This window comes from Nicotiana attenuata, unplaced genomic scaffold (genome assembly GCF_001879085.1).
Source record: "Nicotiana attenuata strain UT unplaced genomic scaffold, NIATTr2, whole genome shotgun sequence".
NCBI classification, from domain to species: Eukaryota; Viridiplantae; Streptophyta; class Magnoliopsida; order Solanales; family Solanaceae; genus Nicotiana; species Nicotiana attenuata.
Genome location: NW_017671268.1, coordinates 276,839 through 296,461, shown reverse-complemented (window position 1 = coordinate 296,461; position 19,623 = coordinate 276,839). Strand labels below are relative to the sequence as shown.

At 35.0% G+C, this 19,623-nt stretch overlaps 3 protein-coding genes across 5 annotated transcripts; 2 read left to right on the top strand and 1 right to left on the bottom strand.

Annotated features, from left to right (window-relative positions):
* Nucleotides 1–5,032: 5,032 nt before the first annotated feature.
* LOC109207189 (thaumatin-like protein) lies at nucleotides 5,033–6,076 on the bottom strand. Its single transcript, XM_019370072.1, has one exon. The coding sequence runs from the start codon at nucleotides 5,998–6,000 to the stop codon at nucleotides 5,326–5,328; it is 675 nt and encodes a 224-aa protein (XP_019225617.1). The 5' UTR covers nucleotides 6,001–6,076; the 3' UTR covers nucleotides 5,033–5,325.
* A 5,590-nt stretch (nucleotides 6,077–11,666) lies between these two features.
* On the top strand, nucleotides 11,667–16,467 carry LOC109207188 (stress-response A/B barrel domain-containing protein UP3). 3 transcript variants are annotated; one of them, XM_019370071.1, is made up of 10 exons: nucleotides 11,667–11,858; nucleotides 12,012–12,111; nucleotides 13,053–13,180; nucleotides 13,643–13,782; nucleotides 13,925–13,993; nucleotides 14,396–14,534; nucleotides 14,775–14,837; nucleotides 14,913–14,956; nucleotides 15,308–15,527; nucleotides 16,078–16,467. In XM_019370071.1, exons 1-9 carry the CDS (start codon nucleotides 11,690–11,692, stop codon nucleotides 15,392–15,394), a joined length of 939 nt encoding a protein of 312 aa, XP_019225616.1. In that variant the 5' UTR covers nucleotides 11,667–11,689; the 3' UTR covers nucleotides 15,395–15,527; nucleotides 16,078–16,467. The 3 variants fall into 3 exon arrangements, with proteins under 3 accessions (XP_019225616.1, XP_019225614.1, XP_019225615.1); XM_019370069.1 differs by having other exon boundaries at nucleotides 14,913–14,980; XM_019370070.1 differs by having other exon boundaries at nucleotides 14,913–14,980; nucleotides 16,063–16,467.
* Nucleotides 16,468–16,921: 454 nt separating this feature from the next.
* LOC109207182 lies at nucleotides 16,922–18,718 on the top strand. Its single transcript, XM_019370063.1, has 2 exons — nucleotides 16,922–16,937; nucleotides 18,147–18,718. The coding sequence occupies exons 1-2, from the start codon at nucleotides 16,922–16,924 to the stop codon at nucleotides 18,716–18,718; spliced, it is 588 nt and encodes a 195-aa protein (XP_019225608.1).
* The last annotated feature ends 905 nt before the right edge of the window (nucleotides 18,719–19,623 follow it).

The window sequence follows — 19,623 nt, the reverse complement described above, 5'->3', positions numbered from 1 at the left end:
AGTGTTTGTCGAAAATGAGTTTTACAACTAAATTACTCATTTGNGGTTTTGACTCTTTCATACCGCCAACTATTGTCTATCCCAGTTATAGTGAGATGATTACTGTGACTGCTGAGTTTTCCCATGCCAGTAGCTCTGCGCTGGCAATTCCTTTTGCGAATGTGGTTGCATCATTTCCAGCGTATGTCGGTGACTTCATTGATACGAACTCTGGATATTTGCTTGTCTTTACTTCACCCTTGAGCTCTTATGTTTTTGCAACTGGTTGGTGAGCAGTTGTTTACGCGCCACACACAATCTACAACACTGATGGACAGCAAAGTGATACTACTGCAATGGACCTTGGAAACTTGACACTCTCAAATTCTGCTATGGGAAGTAGAGGTGCTAGACTGAACATCAACAACATTTTTAGCCAACTTTTTGGTAGGGGCTCAACACATGAAGAGAAAGTAGTAAGAGGTGTTGCTGCACTTCTTGATTTGGAGCATCATGGCCAAGGAATATTTCAGCAAAAGATTGAGCATGTTTGTTACCAATTCCCCATTGAGAGGCTCGAAAGTGAAGGCTTTCACATTATTGTGGATGTTGGGAAAGGAATGCATGATGGGTTGAAAATAACTTTGTGCGCGGATTGTGAGCCTAAGATAGATAGTGAGCTTGATGAACTGAAATTCTTTCTCTGTACAGCTCTTCATGACTGGTTTGCAAGAGAAGGAAATGACCTTACCGACACCATTGCTATGAAGTTTGTGCAAGCTCTTGCGGGGTTCTGACGGTCATTAAATATTTGGGTATTCATATGGTAAATATCAGTTCGGAGGGACTCATTAAATTGATTCTACGATTCAAACAATCCAGCAAGCGTGACCTTTTGCAATTTATTGTTGATTGGCATGACGCGAGCACTTCAACAGTTGACTTAGAGCGAGTCACATCTTGGCTTTTCTCGTGGATCATTGAGTCGATATGGTGGCATACCTTGATTAAAAATATGCAAGTTCCCACGGATGACCCAACTGCCAGCAAACCTGTTGAGCTGTTCTTAGGATCACCGGCCTTGCATGTCCAGCAACGAAGAAAGTTACAACCATCTGTAGCCTTGGTACCTAATGATGCTGAGTATGAAAACACGAATGCTAAGTTTGGTGGTACTGACTTTCCTTTTGATCCTGGTACTAGTTTTCTTGCTGCATGCCTTGGGACTACACGAAATTCTGATTTCTCTGAGGTGTTGGGTTTGACATCAACCACGTGGGATGCTTGCATTGAACCCTTGGATCTTCTGTTGAGACATACTGAGGCTAGTAAGATTGCTCTTGCACTTACTTTTGCTGATGTGAATTGCTCAATTCGGAATGGAGCTATAAGATGCTTGAGTCTTGCTTATGTTAGTACTCAGAATGACCAGATCTCTAGTAACTCCACTCATATATTTAGATATGATATTTCTCTTGTTATGGTTGTATCTATTGCTCAATTTTTGGACCTGCTGTACTTTTACTCATGCAGCAGTGAGTTTGTCCAGGATAATGCATTTCCCTTGATACATCGGAGTGGGTCAAAGTGGGAGGAGCCCTCTAATCTTATCTTGCCTTTTGGTCGTTTTCATGCATTTCTGTATTCTAAATATCTAAAACAGATAATGGAGACACTTGTTGCAGTTATTGAGAAAGTGAGTTTCATATCCTTGGGTCACCAACTTGAATATTATGATATGGTGGCTAATCATTCGGCTCGATTTATGACTGTGGTTCTAAGTGGAGCTCTCCTAAAGTTCATTGGTACATCTGTTGTTTGGGTTAGCCAAACTATTCACCAGCTGGCAGTGTTTGAATTTCCTACGAGAATCGCAAAGAGAGGGAGGAGACAGTTCCCTTTTGCTAAAGCTTGTGCTACGGCTGAAGAGATACTTTTTGATTTGCTTAAACATAAGGTTGATGGGGTCATAACTTTACTTGAACAGGTGAGTTGGTGTGATTGCTGGTATAAAGTGCTCATTTTCCTTGAAACTATGGCTGTTTCTACGCAACTGATCTTGTCTGTTCAAAGTTTCAAGGGAGTTCTGCCAAATACTCTCTTTCACTTCTCTGGAAAAATGAGGCTTGGAAAGGGAATATGCAATCTAGAACATCTGTTACAAATTTGGGAGCAAGATATTAGAAGAGTACTTTCTTTGATACTTGAACTCATCTATATATTCAACTCAAAGGGGGACATCATGGACGCTCTAAGCATCTCTTCGCGCATTAACTATGGGGCTGGCGGTTTGTTTCTGGTACACAAGTGGACCTCGAGCACTAGGATATCAGTATTGCTCTACTCGAACCTTGAGGACAAGGTTCTTTTTGAGGACGGGAGTATTGTTGTGAACCAGCCCAACTTAGTAAGGAATTATGGGAACGAGGTTGATCCAGTTGGGACTATTGGGCATGGGGCGAAAGGCCCAATGATTAAACAACCCAATAGAATGCTTGGACATTATATTTGGGATCCGGGGGGAGATACGGGATATGCCTATTGTTGAGAAAAGTGTCTGCTTCTCCTCCTCTCCTATTCTCTAAGACTAACCTTCTCATCCCCTTCTTCTATCTATCTCTAGTTACTTTACTTCCTGCAATTTCTATTGTAATTCTGCTACTAAGTTGTTGCATCTTGATAATTGAGTTGTAATCACATTTCAGCCTTAATAATAGAGTAGAGAGGTTTCAGTTATTGTTACTGTGGATTTGAGTTTATTACAAAATATGACCGTCCGGAGTGGGATTTGAACCGTCAATTTCACTTATAAAGGTGCACAGAGACGGAGCTAGGATTTTAAGTGTATGGGTTCTAAATTACAAATACAGGGTCTCGAAAAAAGTCACTGTATTTTCTTCCACCGTAGCTCTACTGTAGACATGAAAGTTTTCTTCTTAATTAGGGCATAAGTATAGCAGTAAGTGAAACATGACTCTATTCCAACAAATAAGCAAATCAAGAGTAAGGGATGATGCACTTAAACGAGATCCAAATGCCAAAAATGAATACTCGAAAGAGACCTTGGCTAACCTCAATCGCTGGAGCTATTTTGGAATTGCTGTTTTTGTGTGCGAAAAGGCTGCTTTAATAGCATTTTTAAGGTGATTTACGGCTGTAAAAGGGGGATTTTGGGAGCTGATTTTCGCTGATTTTGTGGGAGTTTTGTAGCTGAAGTTTGGGGTGTTTTGGAGCTGGAGTTTGAGGCAGCTTCCATGCAGAAAAAGCTATTGGTTTTCAGTTGAGTAAGGAAGCTTCTTTAATGGTGGAAAATAGTATTTTGTTGTTGGAGAGGAAGGAGTTGGTGCGCCTCTTTTCATCTAGGTTTGTTTTAATCTCTTGGCAGAACCCCAACTTTTTTGATTTGGAAGCGGAGAAGATTAGAAGAAACAGCCACGACATCGTTTAAATTGTGCTATTTGTGCTTTCTTAAAAAGAAAACTGTGAAAAGAACAAGTAAATAGCTTTGCTTTCAGCGTGATTGAACCCGCACGTTCTCCAAGCGAACCCAGAACTCTTACCATTAAACCCAGATCCCTTTTGTTACTGGGTTCGCCATGATATTATTATATACAAACAGTAAATTTTTCAATACAAATACAGGGTATCGGAAAAAATCACTGGGTTCGTCCGAACCCGCATCCTCTACCGTAGCTCCGACCCTGGAGGTGCACCCAATAACTATTGCATCATAAGATTCTTTGAGCATGGGTGCACGCATATATATTTAAATAATTTTTAAAAAAAATTATATTTATACATAGTTTAGGAAGAGGAGCATGAGTTGACGTGAACCTATATCCCTAGCCCTAAATACGCCCCTATTTATACGTAGCCTGTTTGCGTGGCTAATTTTTGCTCGTACTTCTCCTGGAAAATCTTGCTTCTTGACCTGCAAGTCAAGCCGACACTAATTGAATTTTCCGAGCTATGCTAATTTCATTGGCTTGGGAATTGGTGTCCTGAAACTAGCTGGACATATCTATCTAGTGAATGAACATTGATACCACTTTGCTTGTGACTTGTGTACAAATTTATTGTTCGAATATAAAGATTTGCTTTTTATATTTTTCATGTGGAGATATATTAATCACTGAAGCACAACGTTTAATTTAGCACATTTAACTACTAGTGCTCATTGTTCCCAATGGCAAAGCCATGAATTTTTCTAGTGGTGTTCAAATTTACAACAACAACAAATCCAATATAATTCCACATGTGGTGTCTGGGGAGGGTAGTGTATACGCAGACCTTATCCCTACCTGGAGAAGTAGAGAGGCTGTTCAAACTTGAAAGAAGTAAAAATATCCCCGACAAAGAGTGTGCAATAAACGTTGTATACCTTTAGAACCTTAATATTTTACTTATGTACGCAGTGTAATTTTCCAACGAAGGGTGGTGAATTGACCATCCTTACCAGAGAGTAGCTTCTCCTCTGATTATTCCTCCCATCACAAAAGAGGGTTCCGAACACGAGCGTCAGAATATATATGTTTCTCGTGTGAATTTTGGATATTGTTTTTCTTAAATATTTTTTGAAATACATAATCAGAAACTATACAAAGTTTGGTTACTTATAATATTTTTTAAATTAGAAATTCAGTTTAATTTTTATAATTAAAATTTCAATTCTCTTTAAAGAAAAAAAGTTGACTAAGACGATACAACACATATATTTTTGGTCGAACAGAGACAAAAGTTGGCCATAGTGATTCGGGAGTCTCGTGTGGAAGGGCTCTTGCTCAACCGATCAAATGACACGCCCCCAAGGGTTTAATTGTTCGCATTCAAGTGGTACATGAGTTGGACTTAAAACATCGTGGGACAATTATATTCCTATATCTATCTTTGGTGTCAAAGGTAGAATTGTGAGAAACCAACCCTAGTAAAAGAGGACTGGGTTGGATTTGTGATGCCAATAATAGCACCGGGCAGCAATTCTGCACCACGGGAAATAACAATTAGACATTCTAAAGTATTAATTTGATGGATCTGTTTAAGTGAGGGAATAGTATTGCAAGTGAAAGTTACAACATTAGAAAACAAGCGCATGGTTCTGCGGTACACAAGTATATTACTCCATCACTCAATTGGTTACAAAAATCCTTTCAGTGGACATCCTATGCAAAAGAAAAATATTGGTTACAGAATAATATACCTATTCTTTTCATTTTCAATGAATGTTGTGAAATATTTGAAATTTCAGCTTAAGAAATAGCAGCGATTATGACATCAACCAAACAATATAGAGATTTCAAACGTCCTAAGATACATCAATTAAGGAAAAAAATGCTCCATCCATTTAATTTATGGACAGAAAACCACTCTGTAATTGGTTCCATTCGGACAAGTGAAGGTACTAGTTGAATCATCATCTTTAGGGTAACTGTAAGAAGTTGAACATCTATCCTTAAAGAACTTGGAATACTGGGTTGGACCACAATCGCCACCAGATGTGCAACAATATTCGTTAGTATTGAAAACAGTACAAGGATTATTACAACCTCCAGGAATCCTTAATTCATTCGGACACTGTCCTATGATGTCGGCAGTGCAGCTGATCTTAACAGAACAATTACCAGATGTTGGACTAAATTCCATTGGAACATTGAAACCGTCTACAAGAGATATGTCGAAGAAATCAAGATTGTTAAACTGCTTTAGGCTGTATTCAGCCAGAGTGTTTGGGGGTGTGCCAAAATCTTGACATTCGAGGACTCCATTGCAATCGCCGGTTTGACATTGACCACGCCCAGATGCGTCAAAATTGCAATTGGTTCGGCCCCAGATACGTTTTGCAATTGGACCGTTTGAAGGTTGGAGTCTCCATTTTCCACCGTAGTCGAGACGTCGGCCGCCACCAGGGATTGCTGCTGCCCATACGGTAAAAGGGCAATTGTTTCGGATGTCGATCGTTGTAATTGCTTGTGTTGAGAAAAGCTGATAAGCCACAACAGAGAGGAATTTGAGGAAGCTGATCATCTTTACTTTGGGATTGGGAGAGTGATAAAAAACAACGATGGAGAGGGATTTTTAATGGAGGCCTAGCTAAGGACGAATAGTCAATGGAGACTTTTCGACTTCAGTACCCGGAAATTTTTAATTACCTTAAGGAGGGGGAAAAAGAAATCAGAGATAGTCACATTTACGACTGTTAATTAAAAAATTACTATAGTTTTAAAGTAATTGAAATTTAGTCACTTTTTGTTGTAAATCTTAATAAAAACACCCTTAAACATCCGGATAAGTTCTAGCATAATATGCTAGAGTTTGATCTTTTACATATGAGATTGTGCTAGAATTTCATAATGTATTGGAGTTCCAACATAATATGCTGGAAGTTTAGCGCGAGAGCTCCAAAATTCAGCATATTATGCTGGAATTTTTCATGTGCTGGAGTTCCAACATAATATGGTGGAAGTTTATATGCATAAGCTCCAGAATCCCGCATATTATGCCAGAACTTTTCATGTTTCAGCAAAATAGTGGTGATTTTTTAATGACTTTGCAAATGCTGGCAATTTTTCAATTATTAGTCCGAAAATTGGCTAGCCCGTGTTATTTCATGTACTTACAATGAATGATAGATCTTACTATTTATAGTTACACCTATGGAACAAGGCCCTAGAATTAAGATCCTCTCTAGTGACAATTATGAGGGCCATTGAAGAATGTGTAACGGTGTGCAGTAAATGTCATATTCTCTGTAACGAATCATGCACTTAATGTTGTAGAATATTTTTCATTGAATGCTATCGGATGACGGCATTTATTTTGTCTTTATGAGTATCATTCTCTTCGATGACAAGCGGGATCACTGCCTCCGGGTTTGGCTATCTTCTATTTTCAGTTCCACGTGTCGCTTTCTCATGCGATCATTAAATATGAACATATTTTACCCCATACAACAACCATTTCATTTTTTTCGATTTCAGTAGACAAGTCTAAATGAAGCTTAACTCGTTTAATAATTTAGCATATATATAACTTCTTTATTCTTAAAGGGAAAAAGACTGGATTTGTCTATGTACTTTCGTATATAGTTCACATTTATCCTCCGTTTCACTTTTTTTGTCCAAATTCGTCCCTACCGTTAGCAGATCCTCTATTTCGCTTACTTTGTTAACTGTAGGGACGAATTTAGACGAAAGGTAAAACTGCGGATAAATATGAACTATATACGAAAGTACAGGGACAAATCTAGCCTTTTTCCCATTCTTAAAACCAATATGTAACAATAACGACAATAACGAACAAGAGAATGTGACCCATAGCTAGAGGCGGATTCAGGATTTTAAGTGGATGGGTGTACTATTATAAAGAGGTGGATCTATAATTTATATTTGACAGGTTTAACTTTAGTATCTTACCATGAACCCACTAAACTTTTGAAATTATAGATTTAAAATTATATTTTTTTTTTTTTTTTTGAAATTTTAATAAGATTGTTAAACTGCTTTAGGCTGTATTCAGCCAAAGTGTTTGGGGGTGTGCCAAAAGCTTGACATTCGAGGACTCCATTGCAATCGCCGGTTTGACATTGACCACGCCCAGATGCGTCAAAATTGCAATTGGTTCGGCCCCAGATACGTTTTGCAATTGGACCATTTGAAGGTTGGAGTCTCCATTTTTGAGCGTAGTCGAGACGTCGGCCGCCACCGGGAACTGCTGCTGCCCATACCGTAAAAGGGCAGTTGTTTCGAATGTCGATCATTGTAACTGCTTGTGTTGAGAAAAATTGAGAAGTCACAACAGAGAGGAATATGAAGAAGGTGATCATCTTTACTTTTAATGGAGGCCTAGCTAAAGACGAATAGTCAATGGAGCTTATTGGTCAATAAATGGTGCTAAACTTGTTATAGAGAGGAAGACAAGACATTGCTGGCATAGCGTTTGGTCAAGGGTATAGCGTTTAAATACTAGATCCATCTCTAATTGGTTGCACTGGCTGGCATGGTGCTATAATAGAGATAATAAATCAATGAGGAAACAGACTAGTACGTAGTATTTAGCGGCAGATTCCTTAATAAGCACAAAATTTTCAACACTTTGCTCGTCATCTTCTATCTGGAAGAACATCCTTTCGCAAAGGAATATTTCCATGGAACAATGGGAATGTGCAATTAATTAATTTTGGAATGATCCTTTGGCTAATCATCCACCTAATCCTCTACATCACCCGTTCTATGGCCCCTTGATAATCATAAAGAATTGAAGATAATTCTCTTTCTCCATTTCTTTGGACATTGCCCTAACAACATTAATTACCCCAAAGATTTTAGCACCTTACCCATATTAATAATGTTACTCCTATGAAATACATATTACAAGTTCTATATTAAGTACCTATAGGGCTTGTTTGGAAAACCACCTTGTAATTCGATTTGGGTGTAATTACACGGTTTTAACATGTTTGTCTCACTAAGTAATTACTTAGTCAGCATGTAATTGGGTATAAGTGAAGGGGTGTAATTACACTCTCTAATTTTCAGGGAGGGGCTAAGAATGGTTGGTAATTGCACGGTATAATTACAAGGTTATTTTGCAGAATCTCTTTTCTTTCTTTTCTTTTTAATTTACTTTTTGTATATATATTCTTTTTTGTAATTACAAGTTTACTGTTTGGTTGCACAAGTGTAATTACATAGTTAAATTAAATTTTAAATGAAGTAATTATCAAAATTTAAAAGTTAATATAATAAATATATGCCTATAAATTTTTATAAGTATAAATGATATTATATTGATATGTAAGATATATATTTTTTCGTGAATATACATTAATTAGCAATCATATATTTATAACTAATATTGTCGAAATAATTAATATATTTTTTAAATTAATAATATTAGTTTAGATACTTACAAAAACTAAAAACATACGTTTTGTAAGAACTTCATGGAATTCATGCTTGATAAAATAATTAAAATTTATAAATATAATGTCATAACATTATTCAAATGTTTGACAAAATTAATCTATCAATTCTAACTAAAAACGAACAACATGCAATGTCAACCAATACTACTAAAACAAGTAAATTGAAACCATGAAATAACACATTTCAAAATCCAAAAAAAAAAAAAGTTTAACATACGTCAAATTTCAACATAATAATAATAATAAGTTCCATTACAACTTAAGATTATGAAACACAATAAGTTTATAACCACATTCAACAACGAAATTCCACTTTAATTGCATCGCTCATTATATACCAAGTTTGTTAATGACTCATTATTTCTAATGTTAGGAGGTGTGGTTTCAACAAGTAGAATAATAAATAAATAAAAAATTAAATATAAGCAATTACACGGAATCACAAGAAGTAAAGGTAGAGAAATAAAAGATAAATAATGTACAAAGAAAAATATATTTTAAAATTTCAAAAGAAATTAAAAAGTAAAACTAAAATTTAAAAAGTAAAATAATAGAAATAAAAAGTTATAAAGAAAATAAATTAAAATAAAAACAAAAAGGCAAGAAACTAAAAGGCAACATTGTAATGACACAGTGTAATTACCTCCAATTCTCACACCCCCCTTGAGAATTGGAGAGTGTAATTACACCCCTCTAATTACACCCAATTTCATGCTGATCAAGTAATTACTTGGCCAAGCAAACATGTCAAACTGTGTAATTACACCCAATTACACTCAAATCCAATTCCTAGGTGACTTTCCAAACAGACTCTTAATTTCTCATATTTTATTATTTTTTAATTATTATTTTTTATCTTTTTTATTACACGTAGCTATACTATTATCCTAATTTTTCTAGAAAATTGCAATCTTAGAAAGAATAAATTCCACAAACTTGACTTATAATGGGCATGTCAGTAAAGTTGAACTTTGTTATTGGATGAGGTTATATGCAAACTTAACTATGTTAAAATAGACTAATTATTTAAATAATATTCCTCTTTTTCAACCTTTATTTTTTGTGATTCCATGTAGTTGATCATATTTTTTAATTATCTTTATTTTCCTCATTTAATTGTGTTATTATTCTAGTTTTGAAACTACAACTCCTAATATTAGAAATAATGAGTCATTAATACACTTGACATATAATGAGTGATATCATTAACGTAGAATCCCATTGTTGAATGAGGTTATATACTTATTTTTTCTGTTCTTTTGAATTATATTTACTTAAATTACGTTGAAACTTATTTTATGTTATGTTGTAATTTTACACAAGAGTATTATGTTGTTTTTAAATTTATTTTGAATTTATGTTATATTTTGGGTTCCATTTTATTTGCTTTAGTAGTATTGAATTATTAATTCGAATTGCATGCCATTAGTTAGAATTAATAGATTATTTTTCTTAAAATACTTGAGTAATGTTATGGGATTATAATTATAAATATTAATCTTTTTGTCAAGCATGCAGTCCATGATAATCTTATAAAATATGTACTTTTAGTTTTTGTACTTAATTAAAGTAAAATATTATAAATTTTAAAAATATATATGTCAATTGTTTTTTACAATATTAGCTACACATTGTGATTAGTAATTAATATATTTTTAAGAAATAATATGTATTTTAAATATTAAATGTAATATCATTTATAATAGCATATATTTGTTAAATCTTAACTTTTAATAATTGATAATTAACTTTATAATATTTAAAATTAATGCTATTGTGTAATTACATTTGTGCAACCAAACAATGCACTTGTATAGGGGTGTTCAAAATCGAACCGAAATCGAAAACCGAACCGAAACCGAAGCTTAATGGCTTATTGGTATCGGGTTAACGGTTAACGGACGGGGAACGGATTGAAATTTTTTTATTAACGGCTTATCGATTTGGGGACGGATTATTCAATTTTCTTAACGGATAATCCGTTAACCCGTTAAGAATATATATATATATATATATATATATATATATATATATATATATATATATATATTACTATAGAAAATATTTCATATCATTAATTCGTTGTTGTTGATGTAGTATTCTAATGCTTATTCACTAGTACAACGTCTTAACTTCTTTCTCGAAGAATATTAGTGATGAAAGTTAAAAGAAAAAGGCGTATATATTATATGTGATTGTGAGGTGTAATCAAGATGATGATAAAGTAACTGAATTATCCTGAGCTGAGAGTTGGGAGAATTCATATTGACGGCTATTTTAATACTTAAAATTGGAAAGCTGCTACTCTAATTTCTCCTTTTTCTTTTCTCAATTTTCTATTTTGAGTCACCCGTCAGCAGACAATTAATGCACGTAATATAGATTGAATGAGGCCGATAAGAGCTAAACCGATACCAATCCGCCCGATATCTTATCGGGTGGCTAGCGGATTAATACATTTAAAACCCGTTAACCGATAAGCCAAACTGTTAAGAGTAAATAACCGCTCAATCCGCCCGATAAGCAGCCCTACACTTGTATACACTGTAATTATATTATGAAAAACAAACAGATCATCTTAATTACAATATTGTGTAATTAATAGGCTCTATAATTACTACCCTAACACCAATTCCAATTATGTGGTGGCTTTGCAAACAGAAGTTACGGGAACTATAAATAAATAAAAAGTATTTAGCGCGAATCTAGTGTAGCTCCCTCTTTTTAAATGACGGTTTTTCCTAGTCCACCCGTTTCACTTCCCAAGTATCTCTACTTTTAAATGAGACAATGAGCGTTGGGCTCCCACGGAAAATCAAAAAAATGCAGATTATTCATACTCAAACCATCGTTTCTCCTCTCACCAATATCTTTTTCAATAGCACCACATCATCATCTTCTCCCAAAAAGCCCTTCAATTTCAGTCCTTTTTCTTTTAAGAAGAACCCCAAATGGAATGGTAATTTCGTGTCAAATATTATATACTAGTACTCAATTACTGCTTTTTTTTTTTTTACTCAAATGGATTGTCCAAATTTCAGTGTGTTAACTGCAATCCTTCTGGTTTTTATTACATAAGTTGGTAACTGTTAATTCCTTTGTTTACTTGCAGCTTTGGGTAAGGCAAATCATGAGTTGCGAACCAATAATCGCATTGTGATATGCTCAGCTTCTGAACAACGAAGCTTTGGTAATGGCGTTAAACGGAAAAGGTTCCTGCGATTTCTCTCTTCTTTAAGTTTATACAGATACTGATTTATGACTTGGCTGTATAAACAAATCATATGTTCTTAGCCCAATTCCGTAGTACTATTGCGTGAGCCCTTTTAATCAGCCATATGACTTAGTGATAATCTCCTAGGTCTTCACACCTTTTCTTATATAATTTAAATGTTTTTCTAATCAAGGATAAGTTGCCTTATGTGCAATAGTATTTCTGGTGTACTTATGTGAAATGGGAAAAGGACATTAAATATTATCCGACTTTTAATTTGATAGCAACGAAAAGATTCTACGTTTCATTTTGTCTTACAGTTTGCGCTGTTTTATGCTTATCTTGATTCTTTAGACCTTAACAAGTCTTGCTTTGCTGCCCTAGGGCTTTGGCCTAGAGGTAAGAATGCAGCATAGGACATGTAGGTTAGGCACACGTCATGGGTTAGAACCTATCGCTGAGTGGAGAAGGTTATAGAGACAGGGCGACTGTACACCATGCGCCATCAGCCCTAGGGTTTCTCGGTTATAAAAAAAAGTCTTGCTTCGCTTATCTTAGCTTGGCAATTCTAGAATTTGTTTTGCTTTGCATTTTGTTCATTTTTGGCATTTAGTATTACTTCCAAAGAAAGATGAGGATAATTTCAAGAGAATTTTCTTTAGGGTGGAAATTCCAGGAATTCTTGTATAACTGCTTATAACTTAACCAATTAATCTGCCTATAGAAGTTTTACTTGGGAATATTTTCTGGTAGCTTATTGGAAATATAGCATTTTCTTGACCCATATACCCCAATCCTGAATGTAGTTTAGATCTTGTTCATGTTGCACGGTATGTTCTCTCAAAACTAGCTCACCAAATGTATAAAGTATCAGTTTCTTTCTGTATTCTGTTTTCTCAAGTTTTATCTTGACAAAAAATATCTGCTTGTTGCTTGCAGAAAAGTAGTTGAACACGTGTGTTTGATCAAAGGGAAGGAGGACTTATCTGAACAACAGGAGAAAGATATGCTGGATTACCTGTACACAACCCAATATCAAATGCCTGGCATTCTTTCCATCTCACTAGGTCATAGTTACTTCTTGTTTGACTTCTGCATTGATATAATAAGGGCCGTTGGTTTTTGCTTTACTCGCGCTATGTGAATTTAAGTCGAGTTCTTGTATTTGTTGCACTTATGTCTGGTCTGATATGTCTTTGTTGACAAAGCATAATATGAGATGTACAAAAATGTGGTGAAGTTCTAGGCAGCTAAACACAGAATGCAAACTCTTCTAAAGAATAAGTTTAAATTTCTCCGATGTCGAGTCATAAAATGAAGAAAGTAATTTAGATATATAATTTGACCTAAATTGTTTGGGTTAAATCCGGTTGCTTCTCATCCTGAACATTGCTAAGCTTGTGTTGCCAAATAGAGAAGCTTCAGTTCAGTCTTCCTCTCAAGTTTGTTTTGCATGAAGTGGGGCAGAGGATGCCTTTTGAGGTGTCTATTCTCTAAATGTTAGTTTAACATTCTATTAACTGCTGTAGGACGCATCTCTGGTGGGAATGATGATAAATATAGCCATGCTACCTACATGCGCTTTCAGACAAAGGAGGATCTCTTGAAGTTCTATGAGAACCAATTCTACGTGGGAGTCCTTAGGGACCATGTGCTGCCTTACTGCCATGTATGCCCTAACATGTAAAGAACAAAATCCTTTGTGCCTTTTGATTTGTATTTGTTAGTTCTGCTGCAGATGGAATCCCGCCCCCTTCTTTAATTTCTATTCTTCTACATATTCTGAAACGTTTAGCATTACATGTTGACAGGAAATTATCAATGCCGATTTTGAGTCCGAAGTAGAAGATGATATACTGCCAATATTTCGAAAAGGAGAGGTTGAAACATATCCACTTACTTGAATCTCGTTAGAATTTTTGTACTTGCTATCTTAGAGTTGTTATTCCTTTTGTCCATCCAACTTATTTATGTTCTTATATACTTAATGCGGGATAGGCTAATCTTGAGACTTCTTCTAGAATAGAGTAATTGTTGATCCCCAACAGTGAGGCTTACACTCATTCTCATTAGTTGTTCAATCTTTAATGTGTATTATTTGGTGGTTTCCAGATTCTGCAAGAGACAGTCTTCTGAACTATTAATATTGTATTTCCATTTTTTCTCATCCAACCTATCTTTATTTTGCATGTCTTTCAGTGATTTTAGTGCTAGCGAGCATTAGGGAGTGACGGTAGGTTTTTGGTATAAACAAGAGATATTTGACTGTGTTTGGGTGGCAGGAGTTCAACTATGGCGTGGAGCTTTTACTTCTCATAGCATTTGTCAAGAGTTCTTTGGATGGTCCTGCTGAAGATGCTTTGCTTGCTCTGTCAAAGCTGATAACGGAGTTCCCATCCTTAATCGTTCAGGCTACTCTTGGTATTCCTTGAATGTTTTACTGATGATGTACTTATCTAGAGATTGTTTCCCAATTGACATGCTGCATTTTCTTGTTTAGGATAGAAGTCATAAGAAAACATAATCTGGAAAAAGAAAACTTGGAGTTCAGAGATATTTAATAACATGAAAGGATTGTTTTAATCCATTTACTTTCATTTATTCAATCACTGATCAGATACACATGTCCTAGCACCTCACAGAATTATCTCTCTTTTTCAGGTTCAATTTTTAATATTTCCAGCGTGGAATATACTCATGGTGTAGTAATACGGTTTCGCTCTTGTGAGCTCTCATCTTTTTCCTTTTAATTGCAATTTGAAAATATTTGCAACAACTAACTATGCATTTATCTATCAGCTGAAGCATTCCAGATGTTCATGAACAGTTCAGAATACAAAAATGTAAGGACACCCGATCTGTGGCAGGTCCTCCAATCCTGGAATCTCTATCTTTGCTACTTTATTTGTACAAAAACATATTTTAATGGAAGCACTTTCAAACTTAATTGTTCTTTAGCAGATAATTTGATATTATCTTTTATCGATTTAAGGTATTTAAAGCCTCTTGTAATTATATTTAAGTTGTGAGATAGATTATGCTTCAAAATACACATCCTATGCAATGGCCCCCAAATAATTGGTTTAATTGTATGAAGTTTAAAAGGAAGCTAGAAGTAGCATGGTCAAAATTTCATAACTTGATGATGATGATTCTAGTTTCTAAAATCTGAACGCTTTCCTTATTGAAAGCAGACATGGAGATCTAAATTTCAGCCAATCGTCCAAAAACATCTCTCTGTTCATTTTTCGGTTGATCCAGCGGGCACAGAGCTTATGTAGCAAAAATTCATCCCATTACCTGAGTTACATATGAGGCATTTAAACATCCTATTTTGGATATTGGCTGACTGTGGTGGTTTTGAAGATTCCTTTATTACATTACAATGCTCCCTCTTCCAAAGAGAACCAGCAGGTTAGCATTTAATTCACTGGAGATCCCTTTTTCTCCTAACATGATATGTGTTCTCATCAAGCACATTATTTAATGATTGGGAATATATTTGATTTCTTTTGCGTTACTTTGCTATTCTAACTGAACTCGAATTTTTCTCATCTAGTTGAATACACTACATAAAAACAGTTTTATTTGCGTGAAGAACATGCTATACATAGGGTACCTTGTATAAACTCAAAATCTTCTTGCCTTTAGGATCCAGTTACTCGAAGATCTTGTGGGGAAGCAAAATGAGTTGAGATATTCACACATTACAATATAATCTTGTGGTCCAGCCTTTCCCCGGACCCCGCGCATAGCGGGAGCTTAGTGCATCGGGCTGCCCTTTTTTTTTTTTTTTTACTGAAGTATGCACACTTGAGAAAGCAGAAAAAGAGAAGTTTTTTTTACTGAAATATGTTTATTATTAAAAAACTGCAGCTGAATTTTAATTCCGGCAGCAACTCATTTAGGGATATCCGCTAAATAATTTGCATCTTTTGTTTCTCATAAGAGAATATTGTAACAGGTACGAAACTACCAATTGCCTCATATCAAGATTGTCATCCGTCTGGGGATTCACCTTGAAATGCTAAAAAAAAAAAATGAAATGTTGGACTGCTTGGAGGACTTATTAATAGAATGTATCTTCTTACGATGTACCATAGTAAGCATTTGTTGTTTTTGCATTAGTATCATATGTATCCGATGGATCGAAAAGCCAGCTGGCTTCTTCACCATCACCAGTGTGGCTATTATTGCTTAATTTTTCTTTTAACCAGGCTTAGAATAGAAAATAAGGAAGAAAAATGTACCTTATTTGGCTGCTTTTGAGGCTAGCTAGTTGACTTCTTTGCACCAGCCGCAGTTTTTTATTTGAATGGACATATTTTAATAAACGTTGATTGGTTTAGCAATATTAGAAATTTGGCATGCTTCTCCCTTTTCACTATCTGTGGCCTACTTATTATGTGAAGTTGTTTAAGTTACGAAAGATATATGCTTTTAAGTTTTAAAGATTGCAGCTTTTGAATAACTAGATCAAGTTTGCCATAGAAAGAGCAGCTCCTGCAGTGTATAACTGAACTGAAAGTACAAAGAGAATTTTATACTATGTAAGTTATTTTTCTACGTGTGTGTGGCCCAATAGGTTTAAGGCCCATAATTAATATTTAATGAATGAGCAAATCTTATCCGTCCGATTGGTTACTTGATGGACGTATCAGATTAAATAAGAACCTCTATAAATTGGTCCTCTCCCCACCCATTAGGTTACCGTATTTTTCCTCTCTTCCATCACTAAAGTCGGTGGTAACGAAAGTTAAGGCAAGGGGCGAGAAACCAATTTCAATTAACGCTTTCGCTTCACGATGATGGCTTACGATTCAGGTATGTTTTCTTTCTGTAATGATTTTGTGTAAGATTATCATGTTCAAGATCCTGGTATTAATTAAGTTTATGCTTACATGTGGTATCATGAGCCTGGATTACTTGAACTGATAATCTTCATTAAAAATAATAAACTTTTGTGAATAAGTTGCTGTTTTGAAATTATGTATACCTACGGTAATTACGAAATCATGCCATACCTTTATTCAAAGCTATTGATTCTTGTAGATTTCTCTGTTTGTGGAAATCGATTGTATCAATGGATAATAAATTAATGAGAAAAGAGTCAAATAATTTGCAATTCTTTTATCTTACTTTTTGCCTTTGCTTTCCTACTGTTGGCCGTAAATATGCGATTCAGTTAAAGGAATTGAAGCAGAATTTGAAAGTTGGTGCAATTAAGGCTAACTACTTATGAATTATGATCATGATAATTGGCTAATAAAGAAGGAAAGTAACTAATGTTTGTACTGGGAATCTAAACCTGTGGGATTAAATTACTTCACAATCTCACCAGTAAAGTAACTGACCTTTGAAGTAGATATTCTGCCTCAACCTTCTAAACCCATCATGAATTGTTTTTTTTAAAAGTAATTTTCCATAAGTTGATTTAGAATTCATTACTGTTTTGCCTTGGCCACAAAGTAATTCGATTGGGCTATTAGTTGATAAAGTCAGTTATTATTTATTTTGTGTATGTGATTATGTTAAGATAATTTATTAGTCACCAAAGTGATCAAACTGAATTGTTTAAAATATTCACATGCATACATGTTTATTTTATGCGTGCAATTATGTTTATATAGTTTGTTAGTCACCAAAGTGGCCAAACTAGTATGTTCATAAAAAAATATGCATACATAAAATTATAGTTTATCCATGAAATTAATAAAATGCCTATATTTAAAAATTAGTGGATAAATTAATTTTCACTATTGCTAGAACTTAAGGATTTACCCAAAGGTGAATCAATTATTCTATGAATAGTGAATATGATGAGGTAAATTAATATTCTTAGTCAAATATATATTGTCTGTCCAAAGATGGCATATATATTTGGTTAAAAATATTTAATTACCTATTAAAGACTAAATGGCATTTAAATTATGATAGTGTATCGTAGTATTTACCCAAAGGAGAATTGCGATATGCTTTAACTGTTTTGTTGAATCCATATTGATTTGTGAGCATGTATTATCTATTTTGCAGCTATTCCTTTTCATTCGCTTGCTTCGTCTGTTACTGTGTTCAATGGATTGAACTTCTCTGAATGGCGTGAACAAGTCCAGTTCCACCTAGGTGTGATGGATCTTGACTTGGCTCTGCTGAATGATAAGTCTGCTGCCATTACTGATTCGAGCAGTGCGGACGAGAAGTCTTTCTATAAAGCATGGGAACGCTCTAACAGGCTAAGCCTTATGTTTATACGAATGAATATTGCCAACAACATTAGAAGTACTATTCCACAAACAGAAAGTGCCAGGGAATACCTAAAGTTTGTGGAAGAACGTTTTCGTTCTGCAGATAAGTCTCTCGCTGGTACACTAATGGCTGAACTCACGACCATGAAGTCTGATGGGTCGCGTAGTATGCAAAACCATATCATCGAGATGACTAACATTGCAGCAAGACTTCAGACCGTGGGGATGAAAGTGGATGATTCCTTCTTGGTTCAGTTTATTCTGAACTCGTTGCCTCCTGAGTATGGACCTTCTCAAATTAACTATAACACTATTAAGGATAAGTGGAATGTTAGTGAATTGTCCAGTATGCTTACTTAGGAGGAGTCAAGACTTAAGAAACAAGGGGGTCATTCAATTAACCTCATGGGTCAAGGAGCTAGTAAAGGACTTAAAGTGAAGGCCAACAAGTTCAAGAAGAAGAAAGCACATGCGAAAGCTCAACAGGATGTTAACAAGGAACATAAGGCAAATACGTGTCGTTTCTGTAACAAGGAATGACACTATCAGAAAGATTGTCTGAAACGTAAAGCTTGGTTATAAAAGAAAGGTACAATTAGTGCTTTTGTATGTTTCGAATCAAATTTAGTAGAAGTTCCCAATAATACTTGGTGGCTTGATTCTGGTGCAACTGCTCATGTATCTACTACGTTGTAGGGAATCCTTACGATCCAAAATACAAATCCAAATAAGGATTTCTTGTTCATGGGAAATTGTATGAAGGCTCCAATTGAAGGCATAGGGACTTATCGTTTGATCATGGAGACTGGACGTCACCTTGACCTATTACAGACTCTTTATGTACCTTCAGTTTCTAGGAATTTGATTTCTCTTTCAAGACTTGATATTTCTGGATTTGATTTAAAGTTTGGAAATGGATGTTTCAATTTATATAAGAATGCTATTTTTTATGGTTCTGGTTTTCTTAGTGATGGTTTATATAAATTGAAACTCGACGTTGGCTTTTCTGAATCCCTTCTTACTGTTCAACATAATGTTGGAATTAAACGTAGTTCACTAGATGAAAGTTCTGCTTACTTATGGCATAGACGTTTGGGTCATATATCCAAAGAAAGGTTAGAGAGATTAGTAAAGAATGAGATTCTTCCGAATCTAAATTTTACTGATCTTACTATATGTTTGGATTGCATTAGAGGAAACAAACCAGGCATAGTAAGAAAGGTGCCACAAGAAGCACCCAACTTCTTGAAATTATACACACCGAT